Source organism: Emydura macquarii, unplaced genomic scaffold (genome assembly GCF_026122565.2).
Source record: "Emydura macquarii macquarii isolate MOO-44397 ecotype Brisbane River unplaced genomic scaffold, CSIRO-AGI_Emac_v2 contig_2676, whole genome shotgun sequence".
Classification (NCBI taxonomy): Eukaryota; Metazoa; Chordata; order Testudines; family Chelidae; genus Emydura; species Emydura macquarii.
The window spans coordinates 1145772-1162910 of NW_027132813.1; the positions used below are offsets into that span (position 1 = coordinate 1145772).

The 17139-nt window shown below is 52.9% G+C and overlaps 1 protein-coding gene across 1 annotated transcript; it reads left to right on the plus strand.

The window, feature by feature from the left end:
* The first annotated feature begins 230 nt into the window (after nucleotides 1-230).
* TMEM151B (transmembrane protein 151B) lies at nucleotides 231-14848 on the plus strand. The gene is made up of 2 exons (XM_067565370.1): nucleotides 231-577; nucleotides 11496-14848. Exons 1-2 carry the CDS (start codon nucleotides 497-499, stop codon nucleotides 12930-12932), a joined length of 1518 nt encoding a protein of 505 aa, XP_067421471.1. The 5' UTR covers nucleotides 231-496; the 3' UTR covers nucleotides 12933-14848.
* The last annotated feature ends 2291 nt before the right edge of the window (nucleotides 14849-17139 follow it).

Here is a 17139-nt window from a genome sequence, read left to right on the forward strand (position 1 = left end):
GGGCGCCGGGCTCCCGCGGGCACCGCGAGCTCGGCGCATAAAGGGAGGGAGGCAGCGCGGCGGCGGCGGCTGCAGCCTCAAGGTCACACGTCTCCCCAGCAGCGGGAGAGAGAGGAGCCAGGGCGGCCGCGCTCCCCGCCCCTCCCCATCCCCCTTCCCCCCGTGCTCCCTGCTTCCCCGCCTGGCCCCCAGCCCCTCGTCTCTCCCCCTCCCCGGCCTCCCCCTCCCCGGCTCCCCTTCCCCTGCGGCTGGAGCGCCCGCTGCGGCCCGACCGAGCCCGGGAGCGCGCTGTCCATGGTGGGGCGGCTCGGCTCGGGGCTGCCGCCTGGCCGCTCAGCGCCGCGGGGCTCCGGGGCCATGCCGGGCACGGCGGCGGCGGCCCCCCGGCGGCGCCCGACTCCTGCGAGAGCCCGGCTGGTGGCGGGATAATGCGGCTGCTGGGCGCCAGCGCTGGCCACCTGGGAGGCACCGCGCCGGGGGGCCGCCGCCCGCCACCATGTCCCCCCCAGCCTCGGCGGCCGAGAGAGGCAGCAGCACCTCGGTGCCCGCGGAGGAGGCGGAGGGGGGCCGAGAGGAGGTGAGGACAGAGCGACCTGCCCGCCCCTGGCGCTAACCGGCTGCATGCGACGCGAGAGGCTTTGCATGGCACCGGCATGGCAGCGCGCTTGAGGCTCCGCGCCCCGGGGCTAGACCCCGGCGGTGAGTGTCCCGGCCGGGGCTTGGCATCCAGGTACGGAATCGGCCGGGCGCCCTGGGGCGGGAGCTCGGAAGGGCGCCCCGGATCCTGGCTCTAGTCTTGCCCCACTGGGGTGGGGGGTTTCCCAAGATCCCTCTGGCAGGGGGAGGAGAAGCCCTGCTGCGCGCTGGCCGGGCACTAGCTCAGGGGGACAGGGTGGGACCCGCTGCGGGGTGCAGACCCCACGGTGTGGGCGCTGAGGACTAGGAAGGCCGGGATGAAACTGAACAAAGGGCCGTGTAGGCTGGATGTTGAGAAAGGATGTGGATCAGGCTTGCCCTGGTTCCCCAGGGATGGACAGGAGGGCCTACCCAGGCTTCCTTAGATCTAACTTTATGGTTCAGTGGATGGGAGGTAGTTAAAACTGCCAACTGCATGTGTAAGCATGGACAAGTAGACCATAGTCAATGGAGTCCTGCAAATTGAGGCTGATGGGGTCTCCGTAAGGGACTGTGCCAGAGTCTGGTGGGCAGCACTGCTGAATTGCCCGGGCTAGTGGAAACCTTGGTTGGCAGCTGATCCCGCTTAACCCAGTTACCTCATACCTGACAGCATGGTTTAGCCAGCATATGGGTGTGAGAAGATCTATCTACATAATTATCATCCAGAGGAACTATCTATCTGTTTCCCCACTTACACCTTATGCATCCATTTGTCTCAGTTTTTCTTTTTTTTCATACTGTGTTTATCACCATGGTAGCTGAATCTTTACTGCTCAGGACTGCAACAACCATATAAACACAGGCACTGAAAAGCTCTGAGGGGAGGCAGGAGATCTGGATGGGGAGGGGGGAATCATGCATGGGCTAGAAGGGAAGGGTTGAATGTTTTGGGAGGCTGAAGGAACAGATGAAAGCACCAGTTTATTGTTCCTGTCATTGGGCACTGATGCAAAAGGTGTTGGCTTATTGCACTAGAAGGAAGTTGTGGTGTCCAGTAAAAATATGGGAAACCCTCGTGGCAATGGCCAACACAGGTGCATGAAGGAAGTTTGGACTGGCATTGGGGAAGGCGGGGGGGATTGTTGATGCGCAGAATCCAGAGGGATTCCCCAGCTGCTGCTCCATGAGGCGCATCAGGGATTTGGGATGCAAGAGAGATGCAACTGCTCTTTGTGGGCTTTTTGTGTGTGTGTGTGGGGGGAGCGGGCAGGTTGAATGCCAATGAGAAAGGAGGCACAAAGTGCAGATTAGGGTAACGTAGGAGCCAACGTGCCCCCTGGCTCCAGGAATACTGCAGCACAGTGCCCATCTTGCTGGGCATTCTTGTAGAGCCCAAGCATCAGACACTGAACAGCAAGGAGGTGTATGAGCTGCAGGGAGCCAGAAGCATGGGGAATGGTGGTGGGGAAATCCCTTTGTTTACCTGAGAGAAGCATGTTCACGTATTAGGGTCCCCAGGAAATGAAGCAATATTACCAAGATGACCCACCAGTGGTCTGTGGGGCCATAGTGCCACACTGTGAGCACCTGCCTGGGGCTTAAAGACTCTGGTCTTCTAAGTGTGGGGTTGGTACTTGCCTGAGCTCTCTGCTCTTGGAGTACATAGCTAGAAAGGCATTCAATTCCATGGGAGAGAGTGACTCCAGGCCAGCTTTCTTAACAGCAACACGGCCAGAGCTGAGTAGGGGAGCTGATGAGAGGGTGGGGTGATAGTTGTTGGCTGCTGCATAATCCCAGTTTTCTCTGCCCTTTTTTTACCTGGGAACGACATGTGCGTGCACACACACTTTTCTAAAAAAGTGTTTAATTGTGAACAAATTTGTGGGAGACTCGTTCACCACCTGGAGCAGGAAAAAGGGAGAAGGACAGGGAAGCTACATAAGTGTCGCACACACAACTCTGCTGCTGCCCCTCACTCCTGACCTGCAACCCCTGGCTATTCCAGCCCTGGGTTCCCCCCACACAGCTGTCCCACTGACCTATGCTCCTGGCTTCCTTTCCCCACTCCCATTCCATGACCCTGAATCTGAGTTCAGGGCTTCTCAAGAGTAGATGCTGACAATTAGAGTCAAACTGTGGGGTGAATCTGTATTGTAGAAAGATGCTTATTCTGGGCTGGGACAAGTTCCTTCACCTCTTTTGACTTGAACAGTCTATGACAAGGCCAGGTCCCCAAAAGAGAAAGCTGAGTGTGATGCTGCTTCAAAGGGAGCCGAGTCCCTATCTGATGGGTTGTTTTTTAAAAATCGGTGTTATTTTCATGTAACCATAGGGACTGGTGAATGGTGCTAGAGTGAGTGCCCTGGAGAATGACAGCCTCTATGCTTAGAACAAGTATAAGATGAGCCACGCCAGGCAGCATCCCTTACACACACCATCCCCTGCCTTGGGGAATATGAGAAGATAGTCTAGTCTTTGATCTTTCTGCAGAGGCTGCCAACAAGGATATCGGTATAATATAACCCTGTTCCGGCTGAAAGGAGGATTTCAGTCTGGAGCCAATAGTGCTAAAAGCATGAGCTACTCCACTGCTTGAGCTAAGGAGTATTTACCTTAGCCAACAGCTATAGTAGGCTCTTATCTCCTCATGTGGAACCTCCATTGGAGAAGGACAAAACCCCTTACTCTCTCAGTGTGGGTTACACAGTCATGCTGGCGTTTTTCATAATGTAGACAGCTCTCCCCTGGGAAGCAGGTAGAGACACTACATGCACATTTCACGTAGGTACCAGCCAGCCATCACACTGTGGTGACTTTTGTTCCCTACCAGGGAAAAACTACATATCCCCTCAAATGCCCAGTCACCACAAAGATTAGGTGGAAGCATTGCTGCTCTGTACAAAACCTGTCCAAGGCATCAGGTCATGTGGGGGATAGAATGTTCTCACATGGAGATTGGCAGCATATACTGCTGTCTTCACTGTTCATAAAATCTGAGTCCCTGAGGAACATGCTCAGCTCCCAGCAGTAGGAGCCCTTTGGGCAGAGCCTGTAGGAAACACTGGAGAAAAGGACAGGAAATTGGACAACATGGAGATGAAAGTGAGGGGAACCACAGCCGTTCTGAACTCCTTGATGGTGCCTTGCATTGTCACATCCCATACCAGGGCACTGATTTCCCAGAAACCTGATACAGTTTCAGCCACTGCTCTGTGTAACTGCAGGGCTGACTAAGGGCTTGAGAGAATCCAAAAAATTCCTTCCTGTCTGCTGCACACACATTGGGCTGAACCAGTACCACTCCACTCAGCCATGCTGCTCCACCAGGTCTGACTTTGGCCCTTCGCCCTAATGGACTGACTTGCCTGGTTCTGCAGAACCCAGTGCTATCCTATCCATGCTGATGAGGTGCAAGTCAGATCAGAGTCTCTCAGACATCCACTTGTGGCAATTCCAGCAAGCTGTCCCCATCTCCAGCAAGCACTGAGGCCTGGGAATAAGCTGTGGGTACCTGAGCTGTCAGAACTATGCTCCCACTTCTCAAGTGCCTTCTGTGGGTAGAACAAACTCTCCCCATGTCCCTGTATAATCTGGAAGATGTGATGTCACTGCTTGCGCAGGCTCCCTGCAGGTCTCCCTGGATCCCAAATGCCCATTCTTTCCCTTTCTTCTGCAGGTGGCAGCATTGCCACCCTTGGGATGAGCCAGATGTTTCCTGGTGGAAGCTGGTCACCACAGCTGGAGTGTAGGGTTGTGGGGCACAGCTGCAGGGTTTGCTGAGATGGGGGCTGACCCTCACACCGAGTCAGACAAAGGACATCCAAAACGTGCCAGTCCACTGAAGTCAGTGGGGTTTCCCAGGTATGATCCTGGGCAGAATCTGGCCTCTCCAAGTCTTGTTCTGGGGATTGGTTGCTGCAGGGGAGACGCAAGGCTTATTACTCTTATCTGATGTAAGCAAATCTGCAAGGCAAAGCCATGGAAACTGCTGCTAATGACTCCCAGCAGATTAACCTGAAAATCACTGTCCATTTGTTCCATGCAGGGGCCACCTGAACCCCACACTGGTGGTTTGGGGCTCATTACTTCAGCATTTTGGAGCTCTGTCTCTGGGACACATAACCCTTCAAACCCCTGGCCAATTCCTACTTGGATGACACCGGAAAGTTGAGTGGTATAAGGCCATGGAGATGGGTTGGGGGGGGAGGGAGGTGTATGTCCAGAAAGCTAGAGTGTTCTTTGCTGATGAGCTGGAGGGCAGGTGTGAAGTCCTTTCCCTAGCTCCCCTGCGGCTGATCTGCTTCTCCTAACATCACCATCGCATCTGGGGGAGGGAAGGGCTTGGACAGCAGTAGGGAAGAACTGTTGATGCAAAGTTGGGCATGGGCTGGGTCCATTTAGGGGAGAGTACAGGAGCCCACTAGGCTGGGAACGGTTTGGGTCACTTGGTAAGTAGATGCATCATAGACGTGTGCAGGGTTGGACTGTTTGGAAAGAGTTGCGACCAGGGCGACCATCTACAGAGTGCTAAGGGGTTCTCGATTTGCTCTGTATTTAATGTTGGAGCAGCAGTGAGGCTCAGGATGGAAAAGGGCCCCTTAGTCCATCCAGCTGGTCTCCTGGGAGCTGGGTTGTCCCATACAGCCCATTCTGCAGGGCTTCAAATGCTGCCACCTGCTGGATCTCAAAGTCAGGGAGCCTTTCTAAGAATTTAGTCCAAACAATGACTAACTGATTTCATTCCTCCACCTCCTGCCCTCCATGCTTCTTTCAGTCACATGCACTCACTTCATTGCTAGGAATAAGAGTTGGGATAGTAAGACAGAGCCCATTCTGCTTCAGGCATCACTAGCAACATTGCTTGCTTGAGATGGATTTCAGCATTTTTAATCTCAGTGATGGTGGCAGTGGCAGAACCTGGGTGTAGTAGCTGCTATTGTGTAAGGGCACGGGAGGCAAGAATAGTAATGTCACCCTTTGCCTTTCCCATCTGAGCATATCAAAGCACCTCACACACCTCTGTGAACTCAGCCTCCTCAGCCCCTTGGGCTCAGGATCATTAGTCCCTTATAGAGTAGGAAAGTGAGATGCAGTGAGGTGAAGGGACTTGATCAAGGTCATGCAGTGAGCCAGTGTCAGAGCCAGGGATGGCAGGAAAGAGGCCTGACTCCTGCTCCTGTAGTAGAAGAATGTATACTTGCAGAGGTGCAGGTGTAAGAACAGATTTGCTAACCGCACCGAGATGTTAAGAAGTATAGACAGTGGAGGATGCTTGCAGTGAACTCAGCTAGAGGGAAACTCTGTTTACAGTGAAGTAGGGCAAACTTCTCGCCTCATTTCATTGGGCTGCAGTGGGCAGATCATAGCTGCACTCATAATGCAGTCTCCACTGCTGAGAGAGAAGCTGTTCTGGCAATAAAGGGATTTCCCCTGTGCCTGCTTCTTTGGTATTCTGGACTTTTCCATATCTCCAGTTCTCTTCCTTAAAGCCAGGGGCACAGAAGAAGGGCCCCACTTCCTTGGTAGCCCCTGCAGGCAGCTTTAGCAGAGTTTCTATTGGGTGCAATAGCTTTGGAGTTGTTGGTTTTCAGAGAGAGTAAATTTGCAGCTCAGGGAGAGGAGAGTGTGCGTGTATGTGAGAGAGAGATTTGTAGCAGGAGTTACTGTGACCCTGTAAAGCACTGCAGTATTTGAAAGCTGCATAGTCTTAGGAAGAGGGTAATGCATGGACTAGGGCTCTATTAAACCCAGCTTCTGGGATAAAGAGTTTGCCTGTAGCACTTCTCATGCCCTAGATAGATAACTGCAAAGAGCTTCAGTTGGGACTAGCCACAGCGCTACTTGGAAGCTACAGCAAATGGTGTCTGCCTCTTGAGCAGGACAAGCTAGTGAAAGCGCTGGCCGCCAGGTGAAATTCAATTTACTGTCCCCGAAGTCCCACATGGCCTGGGGCCCATCTCTCTTCAGGATGATGTCCCCCCCAAACTGCCATTCTAGCACATTGATTTATTTGATTGATTCCTTTTCTCTGCTTGTGAGTTTCCTTTAAACAAAGCTTGATTTCTACAATGTGCTCATCATTCCCATTGGCCAGTGAACCTCTCACATACCCTGAGATTGGCATGGACCTTGGGGATCTGCCAGAAGCCCAGGACCACCTTACTCCAGGGCCCCCTGTGCTCTGCTGCCCTTCAGCAGTACAGAAGCTCTCCTGTATCATAAAGCAGACTCAGAACTGCTGGGTCAGGCTGTGTCCCCAGATCCATGAGGGGCAAGCTGGGGAATATCTCTTTGAGGGCCCCCTTCTGCACTGTGAAACCACCCCCAGAAAGAGGGGCTGTCAGGGCAGTCAGTGGTGCAGGAGTCCCTGGCTGTGAGGCTCCCATAGAACTGCTCTGCTGGAAGAGGGAAGCAGGGGAGCCCTAAAGCTCCTGTGATTCTACTGTGTTGAGCCAGGGAACAGAGCACAAAGGGAACCCAAACTCCTGTAAGTGAGTAGGGCAGGGCTGAGTTAGGGAGCAGAGCATAGGGGGAAACTGGGAGATCTTATAATGCTGCAGAGCAGGGCCAAGCTGGGAAACAGGGTATGGGGGTGGGGACAGAAGAGAAAGCCAGGAAGCTCTTGTGACTGCACTATAGGGCCGAGCTGAGAGGATTCAACACAGCTCTGAACAGGCCTTCCCACTAAGTGCTCCCTTCCTTCCTGTTCTCCTTCCTCTTCCTTTTTGCTTCATTCTGTCACTCCCTGTCTCCTGGGCCCTGCAGATGTGACACTGATGTGATTCTGTGTCACGATTCAGAGAAGGGCTGGGACTTGCTTCTGTCGGCTCTCAAGCTCCCAGCTCCATCACACAGAGCCAGCCCCAGCTTTTTGTGCTGAGGCTGTTGCCTGGAGACTAGTTCTGCCCAAGAGACCCATCCCCAGGCTCTAGAACCCAGCCGGCTCCTCGCTGCACCCTGTGAGTTCAGCATTCTTAATACTCCAGGAGCAACAGCAACACACATGAAGGGTTTTATCCAGCCACCATGCTCTTTGATGTTCTACACACAGCATTCTGTGTTCCACTCATTAAAGACATACTCCTAGGATGGGACTCTCACTACAGCAGAGTGAAAAAAATCTCAGTGGTCCGAGTCCATTCCAGGTCCTACGCCACTCGGACAAAACTCACCTTGGCCAGGACCAGGACCTGGTCAGTAGGGGCAGGTTTTGGCAAGTTTAGGGAGGAAGGATCAGAGTTGAAGAGACCAAGTCAGAACTCAGGTTCTAGTCCCAGCTTGTGGGGCAGAGGTTGTGGTTAAAGCACAGGATGTCTCGATTCTATTGCCAGCACTCACTGTGTGAACCTGGGTAAATGCCCTCCTTACTGTGTGCCTTAGCTTCCCCTCTCTACTGGGGTGACATTGGTACTGAACCAGCTCTGGGGGTGGGGGAGTGTGGGTTATGAGGCTTAATTAGTTAGTGTCTATAAAGCACTTTCTGGTCCTTGGATGGAAGGGGCCAGAGGATTGTTATTATTGAAAGAGCAGGGCAGAAGCTGTTTCCATTGAGTTTGCATGCACACTGCTGATAGTACAGTTGCACTCCCTAACTGTAAGCCAGGAGAGGGGGGAACACCACAGGAGAAAAGGCACAGGCACAGTTTCCACTCAATGAGGCTGGACCCCACAAGTTCTACATCCAGTGAGCTCAGCTAGATGCACATGGAGCTGTTCAGTTTAAGAGCAATGACAGTTGAGGGCCAACATTTTAGGTTTTGTAAATGGTGGAAGACTGTCATTACCTGTGTGCCATCCACTGCACACGTCCTCATGGCAGATGCATGACCCTGCATCCACTCAGCCTCAGTTTCCCCCAACAGAATTTCCAGCCAGGTCTGATGGCTTACATAGCTCAACCCTCTGGCCATGTGCCTCTGCACTACAAAAGTGTAACCCCAGAATGCAAAGTTACAGTCCAAAATGAACATCAGGTAAAGGAGTCTTTGTATCAGCTGCTTACCTCATGTTAGCGCAGAAGAACCAGGAAGTGAAACTAACCAACCCAGATTCAGGGACACAAGCCAAGAAAAGCATAGTGAACAGACAGCATCCATGCAATCAAGTCATTGAGAGGTTAAAATTTCTGTCCATTTGGCCTCAACTGCTGTCAGTAACACAGGGAAGGAATTGAAACAAATATTTGATTATTATTTTGACTGTGTTGCTGTAAATAATATATTAGATTCCTGTCACATTCTTCATCCCAAAGCATTTCATAGATTGGGCACATGAAAGGACTACTCCCCTTTCTGCTGAAATGCAACCACCTCTGGGATGGGATGCCACAGCCATACTCAACCAACACTGTATTTTATAGGAGGTAAAGTGAAAAATAACAACATTTTACATTTACAGGGCCGCATATCATCCAATCTACAAAGTACAGGGGCTAGGGCATCGTTAGAGATGTTGAGAGGGAGACACAGGAGCAGGAAGGGGATATTTTTGGCCAAGGGCACGGGGGCAAACCATGATTCTTAGAAAAAGTGTGGTGGGATCTTTACCAATCCTGAAAATCATTCGGGGTCATGTTTGTTAGGGGCTCATCCAAATACACAGCTATTTACATATACTGTCAACTACTGAGATCAGCTTCCCTGTCATGGAAAAACAATACCATAGAATTGCTGCATCCATTCAGCCCAGTGGTCCACCTAGCCCAGTATCCTGTCTGTGACAATGACTAACATAAGCTGCTTCCGAGGAAGGTGCAAGAAACTCTGCAATTGACTGTTATGAAATTACCTGTTCCCAGGTGAAGTCTCCTCCTACCTCTATCAGTTAGAAGCTGATGCATGCCCTAAAGCAAGAGGTTTTCTATCTCTTTTATTTTTGTTTCCTCGCTAATGTAACCCTGGATGTTTTCCTTTTCTCATAAATGTCTCATTCTGCTATGCTCTTGGCTTGAATGTATGTCTTGTGGCAATGAGTTCCAGGGTTAATTGTGTTTTGGGTATAAAACCTGAGGCTATATCTACACTACAGAGCCTATGTCAGCATGGCCCCCTAGTGTAGACACAACCTATGCCATGAGAAGGTTTTTCTGTCAGTGTATGAACACCAGCTCCCTGCATGACATTGTCTATGCTGACTGAAGCACTTTTCCGTCAGCACAGCTGCTTCTACACTGGGGTTTTTGTCAGCATCGCTACATCACTAGGGGATGTGGGTTTTTTCACACCCCTGACTGATATAGCTATTTTGGCATAAGTTTTAAGTGTTTGCTCCTGTGTGGCCTAAAACATACAGAAGAGGAAGAGAACCAAAGTCGTTCACATATTGTAATAATAATGGACAATGCATCAAAGCGTCTCTGCTTGCATAAGATAGAGGAGAACAGCAAATCTAAGATCCCAACACCCCCCAATAAGTGCTTTGCAAGCAGCTCAAAGCTGGGATCCCACATTGTGGCCCCTCGGGTGATGTCTCTGTGGACACTACTGTGTTAGTTGATGTGCATAGATTCACATCCCGGCTTGCTGCGCAATAACTCGCTGTATAAACAAGCCCTAAGTAGGGTCAGGCTGTACTCTACCTGAGTCATCACCAACCCCCTTTTAGCATAGTATTATGAGGTGCTGGAGTTCAGGTGCTATGTGATAGATGAGACTGATATCCTGCCCGCTCCTGTTCTTTAAAGAATCCAGAGCAATTTTCTCAAGAAGGGTTTTCACCCCAGTGTCATAGCCAAATTCCACAGTGCTTGAAGGAGGTAGGGGAAGTTGCAGGCTAAAGGTCACTGTTGCAGTGAGGGGGAGAAACTTGCACACTAGAGGTTAATCTTGCAGTGCCAGGGGCATTGGGGAACTTGCAAGCTAGAGGTCACTGTCAGTGCTGGGGAGAGCTTGCACGCAAAAGGTCACTGTCATAGTGCTGGAGGGAGCTTGCGCGTGAAAGGTCACTGTCACAGTGCTGGGGGGAGCTTGCATGTTCGAGGTGGGGAATTTGCATGCTTGAGCACTGTTCCGCTTGCAGTGCTGTTTGTGTCAGGCATTGTTGAAGGAACAGCGATGGGGGATTTACAACCCATTGTAGCTCCCCTGCACAAGGGCCTTTCCTGAGGCTGGCAGGTTAACAGCTGGACTGCCATACCTGCCAACAGCTGCCCTGTGAGTGGAATTGCTGCTTAGGGCGGCCCCTTGCTGATTCACAGTTATGGCAGGCAGTGAGGAGTAGGGGAGACAGCCACTTAGCCTCTGGCTGTAGCCTGCAGCAACAGTGAATCATGGCAGAGGCTTGCAGGCATGATGGGGTATTACCTTCCCAATCAGAGATGGGATTGCCATTCCCTAGGTATCCTGGAGATCATGGCATTGGCTTCAAGTGACAGAGGGAAGGGATCCTGTCTGCTCTGCTCTTTGATGCTAGATTCTGAGTGGAGCAGTGTGACCACAGTCAGTCTGGAAGGGAGGGCCATGTGTCCATATCATCCAGGCAGGGACAGCATGCCCTGTTCGCATCTCCTAGGAGAGGGAGACACGTGGCAGTCCTGGAAGGGCAGGAAGTGGGCACCGACTCCCATTGCAGTAGCCAGAGGCTCTGCACAATATGGGAATTGGGCACCAGCCACAAGGAGCATCAACTCAGGATGAAGCATAGACCTCTGGCCCCTCTCACCTGCCTGCTGAGAGGATTATCTCTGAGGAGTAGCCTCTGAATGGGATCTGTTACCTCTGAGGACAGCAATCTGTAATTCATTCTTTAGCCAGCTAATTGCAGGAGCTAATCAACGCTCTCTTCAGCGGGTTGGCTTTCCCTTTTCTGCTGCAGGCTATTAACGTCTCCCCCTCTTCTTTCTCCCCCTCTTACCCGGTTTCCCTGGGCACATGGAGCAGCAGCGGCCAGTGAAACAGTCCCTCAGTAAGTCCCTCTGCAGAGAATCCCACTGGAAATGCCTACTCCTCTCCCTTCTCATGTACAGCTGCATGGGAGCTATGACCTGGTGCCACGTGACCAAAGTCACCCGGCTGACCTTTGACAGTGCCTACAAGGGCAAGTCCATGATGTACCACGATAGCCCCTGTTCCAACGGCTATGTTTACATCCCCCTGGCCTTCCTGGTGATGCTCTATGTGGTCTACCTGGTGGAGTGCTGGCACTGCTACACTCGCAACGAGCTCCAGTACAAGGTGGATGTGGAGAGCGTGCACGAGCGCGTGCAGAGGATGCAGCAGGCCACTCCATGCATCTGGTGGAAAGCCATCAGCTACCACTATGTCCGGAGGACCCGGCAGGTCACCCGCTACCGCAATGGGGATGCCTACACCACCACTCAGGTGTATCATGAGAGGGTCAACACCCATGTGTCAGAGGCTGAGTTTGATTACTCCAACTGTGGGGTCAAGGACATCTCCAAGGATCTGATGGACCTGGAGAGCTACCCAGCCACTCGACTCCGCTTCACCAAATGCTTCAGCTTTGCCAACGTGGAGTCCGAGAACTCTTACCTGACCCAACGTGCCCGCTTCTTCACTGAGAATGAGGGGCTGGACGACTATATGGAGGCCAGGGAGGGGATGCACCTCAAGAACGTGGACTTCAAGGAATACATGGTGGCCTTTTCAGACCCAGACAACCTGCCCTGGTACGTGTCCCATTACGTCTTCTGGGTGGCTGCCCTCATGACCCTGTCCTGGCCCCTGCGGGTGCTGAATGAGTACCGCACCTCCTACGTCCATTACCACGTGGAGAAGCTCTTTGGGTTTGACTATGTGGCAGTAACACCAGCCGAGGAGCGCTCCTTCTGCAGGAGGATGCCCCGTGTCAACACGGTGGACAGCACTGAGCTGGAGTGGCACATCCGATCCAACCAGCAGCTAGTGCCCAGCTACTCAGAAGCTGTCCTGATGGACTTGGTGGGGCTCTCCAGCTGCACCAGCTACTCCGCTTGCAGGTATGGGGGCTACCGGCAGAACTGCGAGCGGTGCCACAGGACTATAAGCAGCTCTTCCATCTTCTCCCGCAGCGCCCTGAGCATCTGCAACGGCAGCCCCAGGATCCCCTTCAGCAGCAGCCGCTTTTCGCTGGGCCGCCTCTATGGCTCCCGGCGCAGCTGCCTCTGGCAGAGCCGGAGTGGGAGCCTGAATGAGCAGAGCTGCCCGACCGAGCAGACCCGCCTCTCCAGCCAGGTCACCGTGGAGGAGGAGGACCCTCCTGCTTACCAGGATGCCCTCTACTTCCCCGTCCTTATTGTGCACCGCAACGAGGGCTGCCTCAACCACGACCACCGCCACCTCCATCGGAATGGGTCCTGCATGGAGACCTCACTGTGAGAAGAGGGCAGCAAGGGTCTCCCTACTGATCACCGTGCATCCAGACACAGGACGTGGGAAGGGAGGGGATAGCTCAGAAAACGAGGCCCTGGTGCCCCACTCCGCATATGGGACGGAGAGGTTGCTGCCTCTTGGTCTCCAAAGGAAGGCTCAGCATCTGCTGCATTTCCTCCCAGCCCCATGGCCCCTTGGTGGCTTTGATGTCTTGTAGGAGGGGGTGACAGCAGGGTGGGCAAGCAGCAGTGCCATGTGTGACAATGGCACAAAATGACAGACTGATGACCACGTGCCAGAAAGGGAAGAAAAGAAAGACAGGGTGCTGTGGTTCCCAGCCCTGCCTCCAGAGGCCCAGATTGGCTGGAACAGTGCTAAATGACAGCCACCCCACACTGCCCTGCTGCACCTGTGACCCGAACCCCATCCCAGCCCCAGAGCTGCAGACTTACTCTCCCACAGAGGGGTCCTGCCTGGGGCCAAGAGAAGCAAGGACTAGCAGCGCATTCCCTTTGGGAGAGGTGGTTAACTCTTTATGCGCCAAAGATCCTGGGGCATGCAGGCACGTAGAGCTGAAGGGAAGCTTAGAGGAAATGTTCAAAACTACAAGGCCAATTTTTTCCTCCTTTTTTTGAGACTGTGCTCCGACTGTTACACTGTTCTCAGCTGCTGGGAAGGGCGTCACTGCCAGAGGGTACCAGGGATGGTTCCTTAGAAAGCCTCAGCACTCCAGGGCCAGGAATCAGCATCCCTTAGGTAAAGCTTAAAGCATTCCAAATACTTTTTCCATTTGGGGTTGCAAAAAGCAGGAAGCAACAGGGAATAGACTGAGGAAAGCCCAGACCTGACAGAGTGCGGTCACAGCATGAAGCCAGTAGGTCTGGCAGGAGAAGGCCCAGCCTGCAAAGCAAACCAAGGAAACCATTGTGTGCTGGGGACCTTCTGGAAGCCAAAGACACCTCATGGGGGATGGGGTGAGTTGGGCAGATGGGGACTTCAGGCCTTGAAGTGAGCGAGGTCTCGTCATAATTAATTCAGCCAAGCTAGGAGTCTGGCATCTGAGTGCCACCATTTTTGTAACCCTGGAATGGACTGACCACTGTTGCCCCCCTTCACCACTTCATGTGCACGTACCTAGAGGGATGTGAGTCTCAGCACACGCCCACTCATGTAAACCCTTCCTCATATGAGGAGTCTTTACTCACTGGAAGAATGAGGCTACTCATGAGGAAGGGTTTGCAGGATTGGTCCCATAAATACTTGGTGGGGAGAGGGAAGAAGGAAAAGTAACCAAGGCTGAACTGTATTTTTTAATAGAGATCTTTCAAAGGATGTGCTAGGATGTGAGAAAGGGGTGATGAGATAATGCCTGTTAGGCCCACATGCTCTATACTGGCTCTGGCTCTGGCTCTATTTCCTTCTCCTCTAGAACATCCCTGCACCTCTTCACCTTGTTATAGTCTCACTGGTTTTCCTAAGGTCCCTTTTCCATTCAGCCAGCTGTTCTATGCCTGTTGAATGGCCAAGTTTTGTCCTTGGCCAGTGATCTCCCTCGTCCCCCGTCCATCAGCCCCATTGCATTCCCATCATCCACCATGGCAGAGAACCACATGGAGCAACTCCCACCACAGGCCAGCCGCAGGCTTTGAACCCAAAAAGCAGCACAGACCTTCACTGCTTGAGCTAAAGGACTAACTCCCCTAGCTGGCGGCAGCAGCAGCAGCAAGAGATGCCTATCCCTCTGCAGGTCAGCCACAGAAAGAAGACAAGTAACACACACTGAACCATGTGTTACATTGCACTTGGTTCAACCAGACCTCCCCCCTGGTCCATTTCTGCATGTAATGCTGCTGTATGGTTTCATCATCTAGATCTCTGGTTGCCTGAGCTGTGGCACTCTCTGCATCCCTCAGTAGTGCTGGTTACTTTACAGAATCTGACCTACCCTTAGGGAACTTCTCTAATGAGAGTTAATACTTCACCGGTGGCATACTGAGGGTGGGGTGGGGGGCTGACCCCCAGGCGCTGGCCTGCTGGAGCGTGCTGTGACGGCCCTTCATGACGCACAGGAGGCGGGGGTGCAGGAGGCTCTGAGGGGTGCAGAGCCTCCCGCACCCCCTGCCCATCATGAAGGGCCAGCCCGGCGCTCCCATCCAAGCCAGTACCGGGCTGTGGGGCTGGATTGGTGGGTAAATGTGGGGCGCTGGGCTGGCCCTTCACAACAGGTGGAGGACGCAGGAGACTGTGGGGTGGCTGCTCCCGCTTCTGCTCCTGCACCCCCTGCCCTCTGCCTGTCATGAAGGGCCAGCCTGAACCCCCCAGGGCAGGGGGGGTGAGTCCACCCCTCATCTGAGCCGGCGCCAGGCTGCAGTGCTGGAGCAGTGGGTAAGTGCGCTGGGTCACTTGGCCAGCCCTTTGCAACAGGTGGGGGGCAAGGTACACAGGGGGTTCTGAGGGGCGCCCCTCAGCACCTACCTTCCCCCATGCAGTGTGAAGGGCTGGCCCAGCCCCCTCCCTGGGTCGGGCTGCGGGCCTGCAGCAGGAGAGGGGTAAGTGCAGGGAAGGGGAGAGCGGTGGAGCCAAGCCTGCATTTGCACCCAATCCCTGCAGGTACAGACCTCCTTTCCCCAGGGCAGCTGAGGGGCAGTGCCAGGACCCCTCCTGCCCTGCACAGGGGGCGTGAGGCTTGTTGGGGGGTGCAAAGGTAGGCTTGGCCCCTGGGTGCCAGAGACCCTCCATACCCCACTGTACTTCCTTAACTTCTCCCCTCATTTCCAAGGTAAAGATCTTTCTCCGTGTTACTCACAGGCCCTGAGATTTTTGGATCTGAAAGAGTTTTAAACATCTCACTGACTTTTCCCATGGCTGATCAAGTTTATTCTGTTTTGCTCTTTACTCAATGCAATTAGGCTGGTCAATTTCACCTGAATTTTCTAGTCAATTTCACTTACTGGTTCTCAGCAGTAGATTCAAAATGAAGCCTGTTTGAACTGAAACTTTTTAAAAGACTGATAGTCAATTCCATTCTGATTTTGTCTTGTCAAACTCCTCTCTACCCTGTACAAAACCTACCTCTTGGGCTTAAATTCAGTGTCCCTTTAAGAACTGATAGGTATAAATAACCAGGCCTTAGGATATTCTCCTGCTCTTCTGTGTCCATTGTTATTTGCACACTGTGCAATGCTTCTGCCAAACCCAGACCTGATGAAGTGACAACAGCTGCACTGGCTCAGTGGAGTTGCACCTCTTATACCAACTGAATTTGGCTCGCTGTGCTTCATTCTTCTCTTAATCAGGGCCCAGTGTAGTCCCTGTCAATAGAATAGCTCCTAGTGGCGTTAATGGGAGATGATGGAGTGTGCCCTTATGCCTTGGTAATGAGGAGTATCGCCACTGAAGTCAATGGAGTTAAAATAGGGGTGAGATTGGTGTATGTGAGATGGGACTCAGGCCCTCTTGTCCTTCCCCAGCTGTTCCATTTTAAAGCTCATGGCTTAGATTAGGCCAGGCTTGCCATCTTTCTGTCCTCAGGTGCCTTAGATCCACAGATTTATCATAGGGGTTGGCAGCTCTTTCAGTCCCCCTGGGAAGGGGGGAACCCACAGAAGAGGGGCAGGTTAGAAAGATTTACTCGCCCACCTCCTTTATTGCCAGCAGCAAAACTCTGCTGCCAGACACTGCCCAGTCCTAGTCTCACTAAGATTCTGTCCTGGGTTCAGGTTCATCTTGGTCCTTAGATAGCGCCATTTACACCCCCACCACCTCAAAGTCTTACAGTGGAGACGGTCCTTCCAGCCAGCAAGACTAGGCTTTCTCTAGATGCTGCTATTGACTAGGTCAGAAGGTCTCTGCAGAGTGATAGGAGCCACCCAATCCCCCCATACCTGGAATGGAACAAGTTCCCCCTGTGCGCACACACTCCCAACTGAGTTCATGTCTCGAACACAGCTTCCCCCTGGGGCACCACTAGGCCCACTAAAGCTGCTGAGGGAGATTTTGCCCCTCTGACTAGAATTCTCCCCCACCAAAGTCTGACCAAGTTGTACAAATTTTCTTGGAGCCCCACCCAGCTCTCAGCCCTCCTACCCCTGTGGGCAGAGGTGTTGCCTCTACAATGTCCCAAGCCCCTGCTAGCCCCAGGGAGAGAAAAAGCAGATTCAGTAATCAAATCCAGGTCTCCCATAGAGCAGCACTTGTACTGGAGCCACTAAGC

Excerpts from the sequence above, each read along its gene's own strand:
- TMEM151B (XM_067565370.1), top strand. The coding sequence starts at position 497 with ATGTCCCCCCCAGCCTCGGCGGCCGAGAGAGGCAGCAGCACCTCGGTG. Across the intron at positions 578-11,495 it reads CGGAGGGGGGCCGAGAGGAG|CAGCGGCCAGTGAAACAGTC; the intron begins GTGAGGACAGAG and ends CACATGGAGCAG.